We start from the raw sequence: 14,232 nt of genomic DNA, 5'->3' as shown, positions 1-14,232 counted from the left end.
GGGAGGAGAGAGAGCAGCGGGGAGTGGGGGGCAGGGGGGAAGGGCAGGGAAGACCCCGAGAAGCCCCCATTATAAACACAAGGACGCTGCAATGACGCTTCAGCAGAGAAACAGAAATAATAAAGGGAATCAGAACCAGATGGCCCTCCTCAGGAAAGAAAGGAGTGAAAACGCTTCTTTTCGAATAGATCACGTACATCAAAGAGCTTAACAACCTTTTTTCCCTCTTTGTAAGTAACCCTGCCCGCTGGGGCACTGCCCAGTGCCAGCTGAGCTGGAGGACGATCTGCCTCCTTGGCCCACATAACACGGTGGGGTTGGGAGAGGGGGGCAGCCCCACAGCCTCAAGAGGAATCTCTTTGTTTTTCTTTTCTTCTCCGGGTCTTCACCTCAAGTGGCTAAAATGAGAAGGGAAAGCAGATGAAGGTCATCGTTGTCAGGACGAGAAAGTGAAGTTGCTTTGTTCCTGAGGCTGGCGCTCCTCCTCTCTCAGACGGCCCAAAGTAATCCCCAATCCAAGTTAATAGGTCTGAATCGGGACCCCCAGGCACACTTGGGGTTTACAGGCAGCCTGTCTCTGAGAGGCACTGCTTTTCAGACACTAATCCCTTCCTGTTCCCCACTCCTTTAAAGTGGGCCCATTCTACCGGCTCTCCTTTGCTTGCTTCTTTTTTAAGAGAAATGATACCTTGAGAGGGGCCTGTGTGTTAAATCCCAAATGGGTTAGAAGGCCAGCTCTCCTTGGAGCCTCCTCCATCCATGGAAGAAGATGCCAGCGCCCTAGATGGTGGGCAGTGGGAGTGAGGGCCGTTAGCTTTGTCCACCAGTTTCAACAGCGACATCCCCCTGTTTCCAAAAGACCTTGGATAAAGTGAGTGGGGTAAAACAGGAAATGTGCTTCAACTGTCCCCAGAATAATACTAACAATATAAGAGCTAACATTTACGGGGCATTTATTATGTGTCAGACACTGAGCTAAGTGCTTTACATGGGCCATTTAATTCAATCCTTATGATGGCCCTCTGAGGAAGGAATTCCCATTTTGTTGATGAGGGAAGTGAGGCTAGTTTGTGGCACAGCCGGCACTCAAACCTACATCTGGTTCCAGAGCGTGTGCTTTTACAAGCCACCCTATATTGCTTGTGAATAAGACCTCTCTCATCTAGAAATCCCATGCAGTAAAAAAGAAAGAGGGCTCTGAAGTAGTAAGACATGGGGTGGGTCCCAGCCCTGCCACCGGTTAGTTCCATGACCACAGGCCCACCATCAGTTAGCTCCATGATACTGGGTCTGCCACCAGTTAGCTCCATGGCCATGGATGGGCCCACCCCTGGTGAGCTCCATGGGCCTGCCACTGCCTCTCCCTGGGCCCCGGGATCTTCATTTGTGAAATGAAAATGCTCACTTACCTCACCAAGTTAGACTGCCTGGGAAAGAAATGGCAACACTGTTAAAGTGACAGCTCACTGTCTAGCCTCCACTACACGATCATAGTTTATGGAGGAAAGAGACATACTCACGAGCATCTACGAGCCACACAACACACGCCTGGGCTAACAGAAGGCAGAGTGTGAAGGTCTCTAACAGACATGCGGAGCACATGAGCTTAAAGGGGAGGAGAAAGAACCTGGGCTGAGGGACCAGAAACACTGGGCTCAAACCCAGCTTTGCCACCTACGAGCTGTGTGACCCTGGGCAGGTCATCTGACTCTCTTGAGTCTCGGTTCCCCTAAGTATAAAACAGAGATATTACCCTACCCTGTTGGGTTTGAGGTCAAATGACAGAAGGCTTCTAGGACAGAGCCTTGTGTATAGGACGGGCTCCACATAGGACACTTCTCTTCCTTTCGCTGCCTAGGACTCTGATTTGCCCGTCCTCTTCCATGTGGTTAATTCCTGCTGCTGATGGGGGCCTGGCTCGGGGTGGGGTCCCAGGGCTGTCCGGGAGCTCTCCTCTGCTCCCCGAAGGCCCTCCCCGCGCTGTGCGCTGACCTCTGTGTTGGAGCAAGGTGCTGGGTCGCCCGCCCGCTGTCCTACCTTCCTCGCAGCTCTCGCCCTTGTAGCCAGGGTTGCAGATGCAGGTGCCCATGATGCAGGTGCCGTGGTTGCTGCAGGCCACGTCGATACACTGGTTGGTGGGCACGTCGCACTCGGCGCCCTTCCAGCCGCTGTGGCACAGGCACCTGCCCTTCATGTACTGGCCGTTCCCACTGCACAGCACGGGGCAGGAGGCTGGGGAGACAGCACAGGAAGTCTGGCATGAATCAGCACCCTGCACACCCCACCTGCCTTTGTCCCTTTCTCCCTTCGGCCTGCAGGCTTGACCAAGAGCCTCAAGTGCTTTGCTACAATTCCCATCTGTCCGTGTCTCTTGCTTTGTTTCACTGTAATTTAAACACATCCGGAACTGTAGGCAAAGGTGTGCAGTGCAGGGCCTGGGGGAGCTAGTGCCCGGTGACCACCGCTTTCCTCCATCCCCGCATACTACTGGTGCAGCACGGTGGTCACCAGGACCCTTATGCAGGAAGCTTCCATCTGTTTCTTGGTCTTACCGGGAAAGACAGCGGCTAGGCCTCCCGCCTGACCCAGTCTCTCCTCCGGCACCCTCCTGACAGCATTCCATTTTGCTCCCTGCCCCCCTACCTGCAGCACCACCTACTGTCTCTCTAACCCAGTCAATCTCAGCTTTTCTTGCCTTTCAGGCTCCACCTGAGCCCCACACACCTCACAAGAGAATAGCTGAGCCCAGCTTGGCTCTCTAAAGTATTATCTTTCCATTCTGCCTCTTAGCGTCAAGTGTTTTGTGATCATCTGTATGAAGGACACTATATAAAAACAAATTATACTGCATTGTGCTGTAAGTACCTACCAGCCTTACCAAGATGCAATAAGGCTGTTTTATATGTGACTCTTAACTTTAAGTGCATATGGGATGAGACAGTAATTCTTGTTAGAAGGAATGACTCATCTCTTCTCTCTGCATCACCCTCTGCTGGTCCCCGCCTTGCTTCTTTCCTTTTAAAGGCACTGATCAGGTAATCACTGTGGTTCCTCAGGGCTGCAGCTCTGCTGTCTCAAACAGAGTGTCTTCCACATCAGGAAGGATAAGAAGAATCCCCCAAACAGCATCACGCTGTATTGTTATTTGTAGGGCACGGTGAAGAATCATCTTTGCCTTCCTCTGATGAATAACTATTCAAGCATCAGGTCCAGGTTCCAATGGCACCCCATCTAGGGGGCCTTTTCTGGTCCTTATGGTGTCCAAGCTGAGACAGCTGATGGGTGCTCCCCAATTTAACCTTGCTCTAGCATGTTTTACTTACTAATGATGGCTTTGTCATCGTCTACTTACTCGTCTGTCTCCTCGACCAGACTGAGAGCTCCTGGGACTGGGGCTTGCTCAGTGCTCTAACCCCAGCACCTTGCACAGGAACAGGCCCTAGAGGGCACTAAGCAAATGCCTGCTGAATGAGTGAAGAGGTGGGAAGCCCAGAGGAAGGAGCCGTGTTAGTTTCCCCAGAGGACCACCAAAGCCTCAGGACTACAGAGCTCCTTTGGCCTTTGCCACGTTTATTCTTCTGAGAACAGGAACAGAGGCCAAGGGCACAGAGTGTATCACGGGTAGCCTTTAAGCCATGTTAGTAGGGCTGTATGTGCCCAAGTATGAGGCAACATTAGGGTCCTATGTGGAGAAAAGCATCCTTCCCTCCCGAGTCTCTCCCCTCGGTGGTCCCTGCAAAGATTCTGGCAACAATGGAGCACTAATGCAGGCCCTGCCACAAGGCCAGAGTGCACAGCAAAGAAAAGACACTTGGTGCATGTCAACCGTACTTCAATAATCAAAAAACAAGTGAAACAAGCCGCCCCCCCCAAAAAAAAAAACACCAAAGACACTTGGCAAAGGCTGATCACTCCTCAAAAGGGAAATCAACTTTTTTGAAAGACCCTCACTGTCACTTCCCCTTCCCCCGCAACAGACGTGAGGTTCACTGTACCTGCCCTTGTAAAGGCTGGCCCTCCTGAGCTCTCCAGTCATGTCCTTGTGGACAATGGGGCTGATGTGGCCTTAGCTCTGCCGGCAGACACCCTGCCCTTGGAGCTTCCAAAGAATGGCTCTGGGGGGGGGTCCTTTTTGTGGGAGGCAGGAGGTGGTCTGGGGTCCTGCGCTTTCTCCGAGAAGCAGGATGTGAGCCCCCCATGGGGCCGAGGGAGTGGGCCTCACATGCACACACGCACACACAGGTCTCACCTCTGCCACAGTCGGGGCCCAGGAAGCCCAAGAAGCAGTGGCAGGTCCCAGAGATGCAGTCGCCGTTGCCATAGCAGTTGCTGGGGCAGTTATCCACCGACTCTGGAGGAGGAGAGAGGGAGAGAGTTGAAAAGAGAAACTTCTTCACCCAGACCGAGGGCCTAGGTATCAAAACCTCAGGTGAACCAGGGCCCACACGTTCTAGCTCTTCTGGCGCAGTCGCTGAAAAGAACCAACAGAGTTAAAAATGATGTGTGTTGGTTTTACTCTTATTGCATCTCAAATGACACTAAGAGTCGTGTTCTGGAAAACGTCTGCCGCAACCAAGTTTTTATATATCAAGTTTGTATCTACAAACGCATAAGAAATTCTTCAGCTAAAAACACTGGGGACAACAGTGCAAGCTGTTCGTGGTGCTTATCTGTGGATGCTGGGGTATCATTGGGAAGTCCTTGCGGTCTTCTTTATGCTTTGCTGTGCTTTATATTTTCCTCTTAAAGGGCTGATATTCCATTCACTTTCTTCTTCTTTTTTTCATAAAGCTCCTGGCATTTGCAAACCTGTCTCTACCCGTCTCAGATTGTTCACCTATCGGTCTGGGTGCACAGTATCTTCCCCAGGGCTAACACAACGGCCTCCTGGCTGGTCTCCTGTTTCCTCTCTTGCTCCCCACCCCACGCAGTCACCAACCAGCAGTCTGAGTGATCTCCGGAAAACCAATCTGATCCTGCCACTCTCCTACTTAAAACCCTTCAGAATGGCTTCCCATTTATTGAGACCAAAAAAAAAAAAAAAAAAAAAAAAAAAAAAAAAATCCAAGTTCTTTCAAAAGGCACAGGAGTTTTCTCTCCAAAAGGCACAGGAGTTTTCTCTCGTACTCCCTCTGCTGTCCCTGCATCCCTGGCGTATGCTGTCATGCCCACCTTTTGCAGGGATATGATTTTCTCAAACTCTTCCTACTACTTTTAGTATACTCTGTGTGACGTGACAAAGAAATATAGCATTTATTTAAGAAAGGTTTTAGCAAAAAAAATAGTCAACGTTTTGTAGCATCAGGTAGTCCAGTCTTTTAACCTAGAAAATCTGTGTATTTGGAACAGCCTATTTCTCAATAATGCTGGATGTGGAATAAAGGAAAGAAGCCACTATATACTGAATATCTTCTTTGTGCCATGTATTTCCACAAAGTTCATCATTTCACTGTCACCAAATCTGCAAGCGTGTATTGTTATTCCTATTAAAAAAAGAAAAAAGAGGAGGCTCAGAGAAAGATGAAGTAACTGCTGAGAACCACAAAGCCACTGAGTCCTGGAGGCAGGATTTGAACCCAGGACTCCAGGCCTGGTCTTCTTCAATGATACTGTGCTATCTGGGCCTTGAAGGAACTCACTCCACAGCAGGAGCCCGGGGGGATGAATGAGGTGACAGATTTATGGCACAGGGAGGCCGGTCCTGAAGACAGCAAAGGATCCCCGCTAGAAGGCAGTAAACTCCAGAAGTTTCAGGGCTTAAAGGGATCCAAGAGACCACAGCCTAATGCTCTCATTTAACACTGAAGGAAACTGAGACCCAGAGGAAAGGCAGTGACTCACCCAAGGTCTCAGAGTGAGTCAGAATAGAAAGCAGAGGAAGGGTAAGGTGGGACGAGTTAAGGGTTTCAGCCTGTTGTCTTAGCTCACAGCTACAAGTCATGAAGCCAAGACTAAGGGCTCTGTTAAATGAGATGTCAGCCTAAAAGACGTGAGTCTTGCCCACAGGAAATCTGCAGCCTAACTGGGAGAATGAGAGGACAGTTGTCACCCAGGCAGCAGTACAGGGCATGGAAGCAGCTTTGCCTGGAGGTAAAGAGACCTGGTTCTGGGGTCCATTCTTCTAGTACCATGCTGGGGAGCCTAAAACAACTCCCCTCCCCTCTCTGGGCCTCACCTCCTTCATATGTGAAATGCAGGTGAAGGCAGAGATGACCCCTAGCACTACCCCCTGTTCTAAAATTTTATGAGTCTACAATTCATAAGAGAGCAACTGTGCAGAAAAGACGTGCAGACAAGGAACCCTTAAATGTGAAAAAGCACTTAGGGCCGACGCAGTGGGAACTGATAAGGAACAAAACCAGGACAGGGAAGGCTTCCCAGAGGAGGTGGGCTTGAGGAATGACCCAAATATGGATAGGTTAGGGACAAAGTTGGGGGATGGTGAGGAACTCCTAGCGTGGTACATTTCCCAGACAGGTCTCTTCCCAACTGTTTGCCATTATTAACTTGCAAACTACTTAAAAACGTTTGGCAAAAGAGTTCAAATGGGTAGTTCCTTTGGTGAATGGGTAGGAAATCCCGTTCCCTCGATGTCCCCCTGCTAACAAGGGCAGTGTTAAGAACAAGAAGGTCCAGTCTGCCTGGACTCACTACAGCACAAAGTAGTCCGGGTCCTGGCACAGCGAGGCTCACAAGCCGGGGCCCTGGGCACCTCTGCTCTCTGTTGACTTTGCCTGGAAGAATCCACGTTCCTACTGCCTTAAGGTTATAAGTGTCTTTACAGAGAATGACTTGGGAACTTTCATTCTGAAGATGCTTTTAAAAAATAAGAATTGTGAGTAAAGTTTACAGCCAGATTATTTTCACCTGAAGCCACCGGTTGACAGTACAACGAGGGAGGGTGGGTTCCACCCGTGGCACTGCAGAAGGGGCACAGGGCAGAAGCAGGAGGCCTGGCTTCCGGGTCCTGCTCTGCTACTGAATGGCCGTGGGACCTTGGCCATGTCACTTGATCTTTCGGCACCTGTTTCCTCATCCTTCCACTTGTTCCTCTTTTGCTTCCCTGCATGGCAACTCCTAGTCCTTTCAAATCCAGCTCAAATGCCCCCTCTCCTGACAAGCCTTCCTGATTTCTTGAAAAGGCTAAGTTACTCCCAGGACTGAAGGTAAGTTATTCACCCCTATTGAAACGCCACGTAGTCTATGTTGTTGTTACCACTGAGAGAATTCAACCGGATGATCTCAGAGATCCCCCCAGCTCTAAAACTCTCTGGTTCAGTCCTTCTCAAACCCAGGGGTATAAAATATGCCTCTTAATAAACTGCCAGTTACCAGTCGCATTTTTAACAAGATCAATTGCAGATAAGTGTTACACACTGTCTAGATTTTGATTTACGAAGTCTGCGAGATACAAACCTGTTAATCATCTGCCAAAAAGCCTTCATAGTGAAATGGTGAGGAAAATACATTTTCCGTGACTGAGTATAGTGTTGTTTGCTGAATCTGACAGAATAGAAGCCTGTTTCCTTCAAAATTTGCCCCAGGCTGTTGGTGTCAGGGGAGGCAGAAGTTTTAAGAGACACGGAATAATTTTACGACAGCAACAAGGAAGTGGAAGGGAGACATTTAGAAAATATTTCCTTTGGACGAAATGTTTAGGTCTATAGTTTTTCTTCCACTTGGAAGGCTTTCAACTACTGGGGGTCCACCTGGGACCCCACAAATGAGTCTCCACTAACCAGATATCTCTATACTAAACATTAGGGCAGAAGTGACACTCATTGGCTTGGGAGAAGTGTGAACTTTATTGCATAAATGTTATGTTTCCAATTAGTGTTTGGTGAATTTCTTCCCCTTATAGTTCCTTCCTGCTTTGCTCATGTTCAAACTGCAGCTGCCTTCATTTAGCAGAAGGTGTACCTTTAGACTGCTCAGATCGGAATTAAAAATTTAGCTGCCTGTGAATAACTGACTTTCATAATCAGGGTGTATGGTATGTTGGAAAATGGGGGCCTTTTCCCCTCGCTTTTGTTTTTCTATCACAACAGTGGGTCCTGCTAGGAGATTTAATTTTCAGGAACTTGTTTTTCTTCCACAAATATTGGACTGTAAAGTTTAAATGTTTCCTTAGCTCATTCTCTGGATGTGTGTTGTGAGTGGGTGTGTTCTCTGGGTGTTGTACAAAATATTTTTCGAAATACAAAGGGGTGTCTGCAGAAGGAAGAGAAGGCAACGCTTCTTCCTAGAGGAGATGTGGAAGCCATAGAAGCCTCAGTGAACCCATTACAGTGCCTCCCTTTGTCTGCTCACTACCCTTTTCCAGACCCAAATCATTAGCATTGCTGCGTCAGGGTGAAAGAGGAGCAGAATTGATAAATATGTCCTCCTGGTCTGGGGTTGATGTCCAGGAAAGCCTGACTTCATTTTCCACCTTCTGCTTTCCTTTTAAAAAAAAAAAATTTTTTTTTAACATTTACTTTTTGAGAGACAGAGAGAGACATAGCACGAGCCAGAGAGGGGCGGAGAAAGAAGGAGTCACAGATTCCTAAGTAGGCTCCAGGATCTGAGCTGTCAGCACAGAGCCTGATGCGGAGCTTGAGATCCATGAGATCATGACCTGAGCTGAAGTTGGACATTTAACTGACTGAGCCACTCAGGCACCCTTCTGCTTTCCTTTTTTGGGATCCCAAAGCCTCCTTTTGTAGGAAACAGGGAGAAACCACAGAGGAAATCCCACCAGGGAGAGGAATACTAGTTCACAGGGGCAGTCACACCAGAGGAGGAAAGGAGGCATTTCTCCTCCACGAGCCCACCAGGGCGTGAGCACACCTGCTTCAGGCCCTGGTCTGGTCAGGCAAACCTCCATGGTCACGGGAGCCTGCTTATGGATTCCAGCACCAAAGACAGACAGAATCAGCCGTGAGTGAGGCCGGAGCTCACTGGCCATCCTCAGTCCCTCTTTTCTGCTCATCCAGTATGTATCCCTCGCTCCCAGCCCCTCCTCTGTCTCTTGGTCCCCTGTGATGTGTTCCAGCCAACAGAAGCAACTCCTTCCGCTGCTTCTCTCATCTCTCCTTAAGTTGTAAGTGTGCATGTCGGCATTTCTTTGGGAGCAGCAGCTCGAAAGACCAAAGTCTACCTATTGGTAGACCTACTGGATCCATCCTTTGCTTCTTCCTTTTGGCTTCTGTGTAGGAGGACAGATGCTAATGCTTCCTGCAAGAGCCAGGAACTTGGACTCTGGGACAGCCAACTGGATGACTGGGTACAAGGCCTTGACTGCAGCTCCTGAAATTTATACTTTAGGTTACATCTATTACATCTTCCTTGATTCTGAAAGGGGATTGGGTTTATTATGGGCAACCAAGAAAAGGAAGACAAACCAGACAGCATAGCTAGGATGTAATTCCACAGCAACTCAAGGTTGAGGAAAGACTCTAAGAGAGACCCTCTCATTCCCTCAAATGGGACCATGAAAGGTGTATCACAGATTTTAATTTATTCTTCATAATAATTATGAGAAATAGTACCTTTGCCATCATTTTACACACTTACACCTCTCAGATGGAGACTGTGAGCTGCAGTCACTTCCTCAAGGTCACATGGCTAGCTGTAAGGGCAAATCTGGTAGGAGAACCAAGCTCTGTCTGAAGCCAAAGAAGCCAAGTTTGTGATAGACCATCTGAAGCAGAGTATGGGCCCTGGAGCCAGGCTGCCTCTGGCTGGCTATGTGCCTTGTGGACAAGTCGTCTCTAAATATCGGTTTCCCCATCTGTGAAATGGGTTAGTAACAGCCACCTAAGAGAGCTATTTTGAAGAGCTAATACTGTAACACTGTGCATGTAAAGAGGTTTGCTCAGGACTTGGTAGAGTTGACACTTTGGTTTTAAAGAAGGGTCACACATGCCTTCCATTTATGAACCGAAGCAATATACTAACCTGGTCTAATGAATCCAAGCAAGGCAATGTGGGCTTTGGGAGGTAAACACACACACACACACACACACACACACACACACACACACACACATATAAAACACACAGAAACTCCCCATGGTAAAACAGGAAAACAAACAAGCATGGTGTTGAATGTGAAGAAGGCAGGGCGGTTGGGTAGATTTCCTCCTGGGGAAAAGCACTATCAAAACAAATTAAACCTGTTGTCTCCCAGAAGCCCAAACACAGGCAGACTCGTGCCAACATCTGAAAGAACTTTTCTCCCTGTGCACTCTAGATTGGCACTGGGAAGGTGCCAGGTGCTGGAAAGCTGTTCCATGGCCTGTGAGGTGTCAGTCCCTGTAGGTGCCCCAGTGATCTGTGCAGATGATGGGATTCAAAGGCCTCCAGTCTGCAACAGTCTAGGTCAATGCAATGACAAAAATCTGACAAAGCTCCTGACAGCCTGGGCTTGAAGCCAGTTCTGCACTGGTATGTTAACTGGGAGGTCTGTTTTCGATCAGACCCAGAAGTTTACCAACCACTCTTAAGAGCAGCTCTAAGGAGGGGTCTAGGAAAAATGATTATTCCCTTGACTACATTAAGTATTGGTTCTTTGTTAATTATTTCTTTGGGGCAAACAGAATTTCTCCAGTAAGACTATGAGCTCCTTGAAGACAAGCATCACATTTGGTTCTCCAAAGAGTCTGCTGTGTGCTACACACACATAGCAAGTACTCAGTAATGTTCATTGTGTTGAGAAACGGACTGAAATACAAAGAGGAGAATGGAGGAAAGAGGGCAGGAGGCATGGGATGACAGTCAGACTCCAGAGAATGGCTAGTAGTTGGCAAACAAAGCCACTGTTTCTTTGCCCTACAGGTTTAGATGTGCACTGCCTAGAAGAAAGGGGCTGATAAGAAGTGCAACTCTGTATTGCACTCTCAGACCGTATCTGGAGTTCAGTAGTTCACGTCCAGGAGCCACATTTAAGAGACAGATAAGATGAGCTTGAGCAGGTTTGCTGAAGAGCCACGAAGACAAGGATAAGAGAACTTGAACACACATTTCAAATGAAGAATTCCTGAAGGGATTGGGAATTTAGCTTACTCTGGGGGCATGACCTCTGTTTAAAAATATCTGAAGGGCTATTACGTAAAACAAGGATTGGACTTTTGTTTTGTGGCCCTAAATGAGGTTGATTAGGTCCAATGAGTAAGGACTATATAGTCCTTGGGAAATGGGCTTAGTTCCAAAGAAGAAAGAGTTTTGTACAAGTCAGAGAAGGATACAATTTACCATGTTGGATTACAGTCTATTAAGTTGTATGGATGTACCCAAATACTGTATTCTTCTTGAGGGCAGGGAATGTCATTCGTTTCTGAATCTTCAGTAAACAGTAACATCCTTGGCTCACGGCAGGTGTTAAACGAATGTATGTTGGCTGAGTGATGAAATGAATGGACTAGGTGACCTATAAGACCATACATTTTCAGTTACTGGATGTATTCAAAGAGAGGGCAAACTGATGACTGGCAGAGATACCGCAGGGGGATTCAATATAAGTTGTATCGCATCATCTAAGCTTGAAATCTTCTGAATCTACAAGTCATGTGTGAGGGAACAGGCCTGGACTATATTGAGAAACTTGGGTTCTAGGCCTACTCCTGCCCCCAGCGTGTTAGGTGACACTGGCCAGATCCCTTCCTCTCTCAGGGTCTTTCTTTTCATCTACGAAATTAAATTCATTCAGCAAATATTTCCCAAGCATCCAGTCTGGCTCAGGAAGTGTTCCAGTGAAGTGGATGGCTTGGGTGATCTTTCAGATCTAACACTCCGTGATCTAATGAGTCAACCCAAATTGTCAGTCATTAGCTACACAAACAGATGAAAGAGCTGAAACATGATGAAAATCATCATGTTCGGGATTTGAAATTTTTTTTTAACATTTATTCATTTTTGAATGGGGGAGGGGCAGAGAGAGAGGGAGACACAGAAACAGAAGCAGGCCCCAGGCTCCAAGCTATCAGCACAGAGCCCGACGCGGGGCTCGAACTCACGGACTGCAAGATCATGACCTGAGCCGAAGTTGGCCACTTAACCGACTGAGCCACCCAGACGCCCCTCATGTTTGGGGTTTAAGAGGAGAAAAGGAGGCTTGCTCATTTAAGGACTGACTTTGACTTTTCACACCTTCCTTCCGAGTCTGCGGATAACGGATAGTGAACATCATCTTATCCTCAGGCTGTGAGAGGGGCAGCAAGGCTGAGTCCTCAAGACAGGGCTGGAGAGGAGGTGCCTCCCTGCTGCCTCAGGCTAGGAGCCCCCACTCTGTTCCCGGGGCTGTTGGTGGCTGCTCTCCCAGGTGTCAGAGGCTCCACTGTTGGCTCTGGTTCCGCTGCCTTGCCTGGAGAATGCTGCACATGTGGTCTCCTACCATGCCCCACAAGCATATGCCGGAGAGGCCACTGAGACACTCAAGATGTGCTGATGAGGCTCACAAGTGCTATGCTGTTCGAGAAGGGCTTCAAAGGAGAGGTGCGTGCTCACATGTTTGGAGACACAATTCCTTCCCTTGTAGATCTACCAATCCTCCACCGGCCGCTCCTTCGGACGTGTGATGCTCTGCAGAGGATCTGGGCCAATCAGAGACCCACTCTCTAGGATGTGAACGAACATGCACCCAGGGAACGTGCTGTCTGAAGTCTCAGCTTACTCGTCTATGAAATGAGAAAGCCACTTGCCTTACACAACTGTTGTGAAGATTAAAGAAAACCACTACCCATGTATGAGTCTGTGTATATGTACATAGTGCACGCATGCGCATATATATATATATATATGCACACACTCATATATGGACACACCCTGGCACACATAAGGTGCTCAGGAAATGCTGCTTTGCTCCTGTCCCCAGTATATTGTCAGCGATTATAAACCTTTAGCCTGTGTCAGTCAGCTGAAGGGCTGGATTGCTAGGCCCTACCTCCAGAGTTTCTGATTTCACAGGCCTGGGGTAGGGTCCCAAGTGATGCTTATGCCCTTGGGTACCCTGGGTATCACTGTGAGAAGCACCGGTCTGGAAGAAAGGCTGAGACTTTACCCACAGGTCTATCAAAACAAGCCGGAGGGGACAGAAAGATCTAAACTATGCAAGAATGCCATAACTTGTGGACCACTTCCAAAGAGGAGGGCCGGGTCCTCCAGGAGGTAGTATTTGAATAGCTCTTGAAGAACAGACAGCCTTTTGAAATGCAAAGCAGTTCTGGGCAAGATGGGGGTCGAGCCAGAGCCAGAGCCAGAATAATCATCTTTGCTGCTCCCACGCAGCGACCTGCTGATCATCATGCCAACTTCATGTCAAGTCTGTCTTTAGAACAAATTATTTAAGAAATCAGGTTTTTAAAAGCTCTACTCAGCTGCTGGCTAGAGAGTTCCATCTAACGAACATCACTTTGCGATGAATTATTCTGTGATGACAGACAATGGAGGAACAGAAACAGGCTCTGAGGAGGTGGGGTGGGGGGAGCTGCTAATTATTCTCCAATCATTTACCCAGGCTTGTCGCCAAGCTCAATACTGCTCACGAGCTACGTAGAAAACCAGGTCAGCATGGTCTGGTTTGAAAACATACAGAGCTATGTAGATGACCTAGAGCCCTGCAGGTTAGGAAACTCCCATGACAGGGATGCCTGGGTGGCTCAGTCGGTTAAGTGTCTAACTCTTGACTTCGGCTCAGATCTTGATTTCACAGTTCGTGGGTTCAAGTCCTGCATCGGGTTCTGCACTGACAGGGCAGAGCAGAGCCTGCTTGGGGTTCTCTCTCTCTGCCCCTCCCCTGCTTGTGTTCCTTCTCTCTCTCTCTCTCTGTTTCATAAAAAAGAAAAGAAAGGAAAAGAAAAGAAAGGAAAGGAAAGGAAAGGCAAGGAAAAGAAAAGAAATGAAAAGAAAAGAAAAAAGAAAAAAGAAAAGAACTCCCATGACAGCCAGGACTTCACCTGGAAAATGGAAAGAAATGTCTGGGCCACATTACCTCTGGCCTGGACCAGTGTGTTAGCATTGTGAGTGCATGTCTGCCTACAGCCTTATCCCTCTCAGTCTGCTCTATAACTGCAGGCCTGGGCTGTCATTCTGAAACTGAGTGTCTTCAGGCCACTGACAAGGCCAATGCTCCTCAGCATCCAGAGTAGATACCACAAATCGGAGGCTTTTGTCTGCACAGTGTTTAAAAAATTTTGATTCCGTGGCCAGGATTTCTAAACAAGGAGAGCTCATTAAAAAATCTTCATGGTGGCG

General features: G+C 48.1%; 1 protein-coding gene across 3 annotated transcripts in view; it reads right to left on the bottom strand.

Annotated features, from left to right (window-relative positions):
* The window catches only part of TENM4 (teneurin transmembrane protein 4), a 597,404-nt gene that overhangs the window by 143,303 nt on the left and 439,869 nt on the right, over positions 1–14,232 (bottom strand). For all 3 annotated transcript variants that reach the window (XM_042957496.1, XM_042957497.1, XM_042957498.1), the window contains 2 exons: positions 4,250–4,351; positions 2,038–2,232 (listed from right to left, as the gene is read on the bottom strand). In XM_042957496.1, coding sequence (XP_042813430.1) covers positions 2,038–2,232; positions 4,250–4,351 — 297 coding nt within the window. The remainder of the gene's footprint in view (positions 1–2,037; positions 2,233–4,249; positions 4,352–14,232) is intronic.

Source organism: Panthera tigris, chromosome D1 (genome assembly GCF_018350195.1).
Source record: "Panthera tigris isolate Pti1 chromosome D1, P.tigris_Pti1_mat1.1, whole genome shotgun sequence".
Lineage (NCBI taxonomy): Eukaryota > Metazoa > Chordata > Mammalia > Carnivora > Felidae > Panthera > Panthera tigris.
Note: the sequence above shows the minus strand (reverse complement) of the source record. Positions and strands in the feature narration are given on the sequence as shown.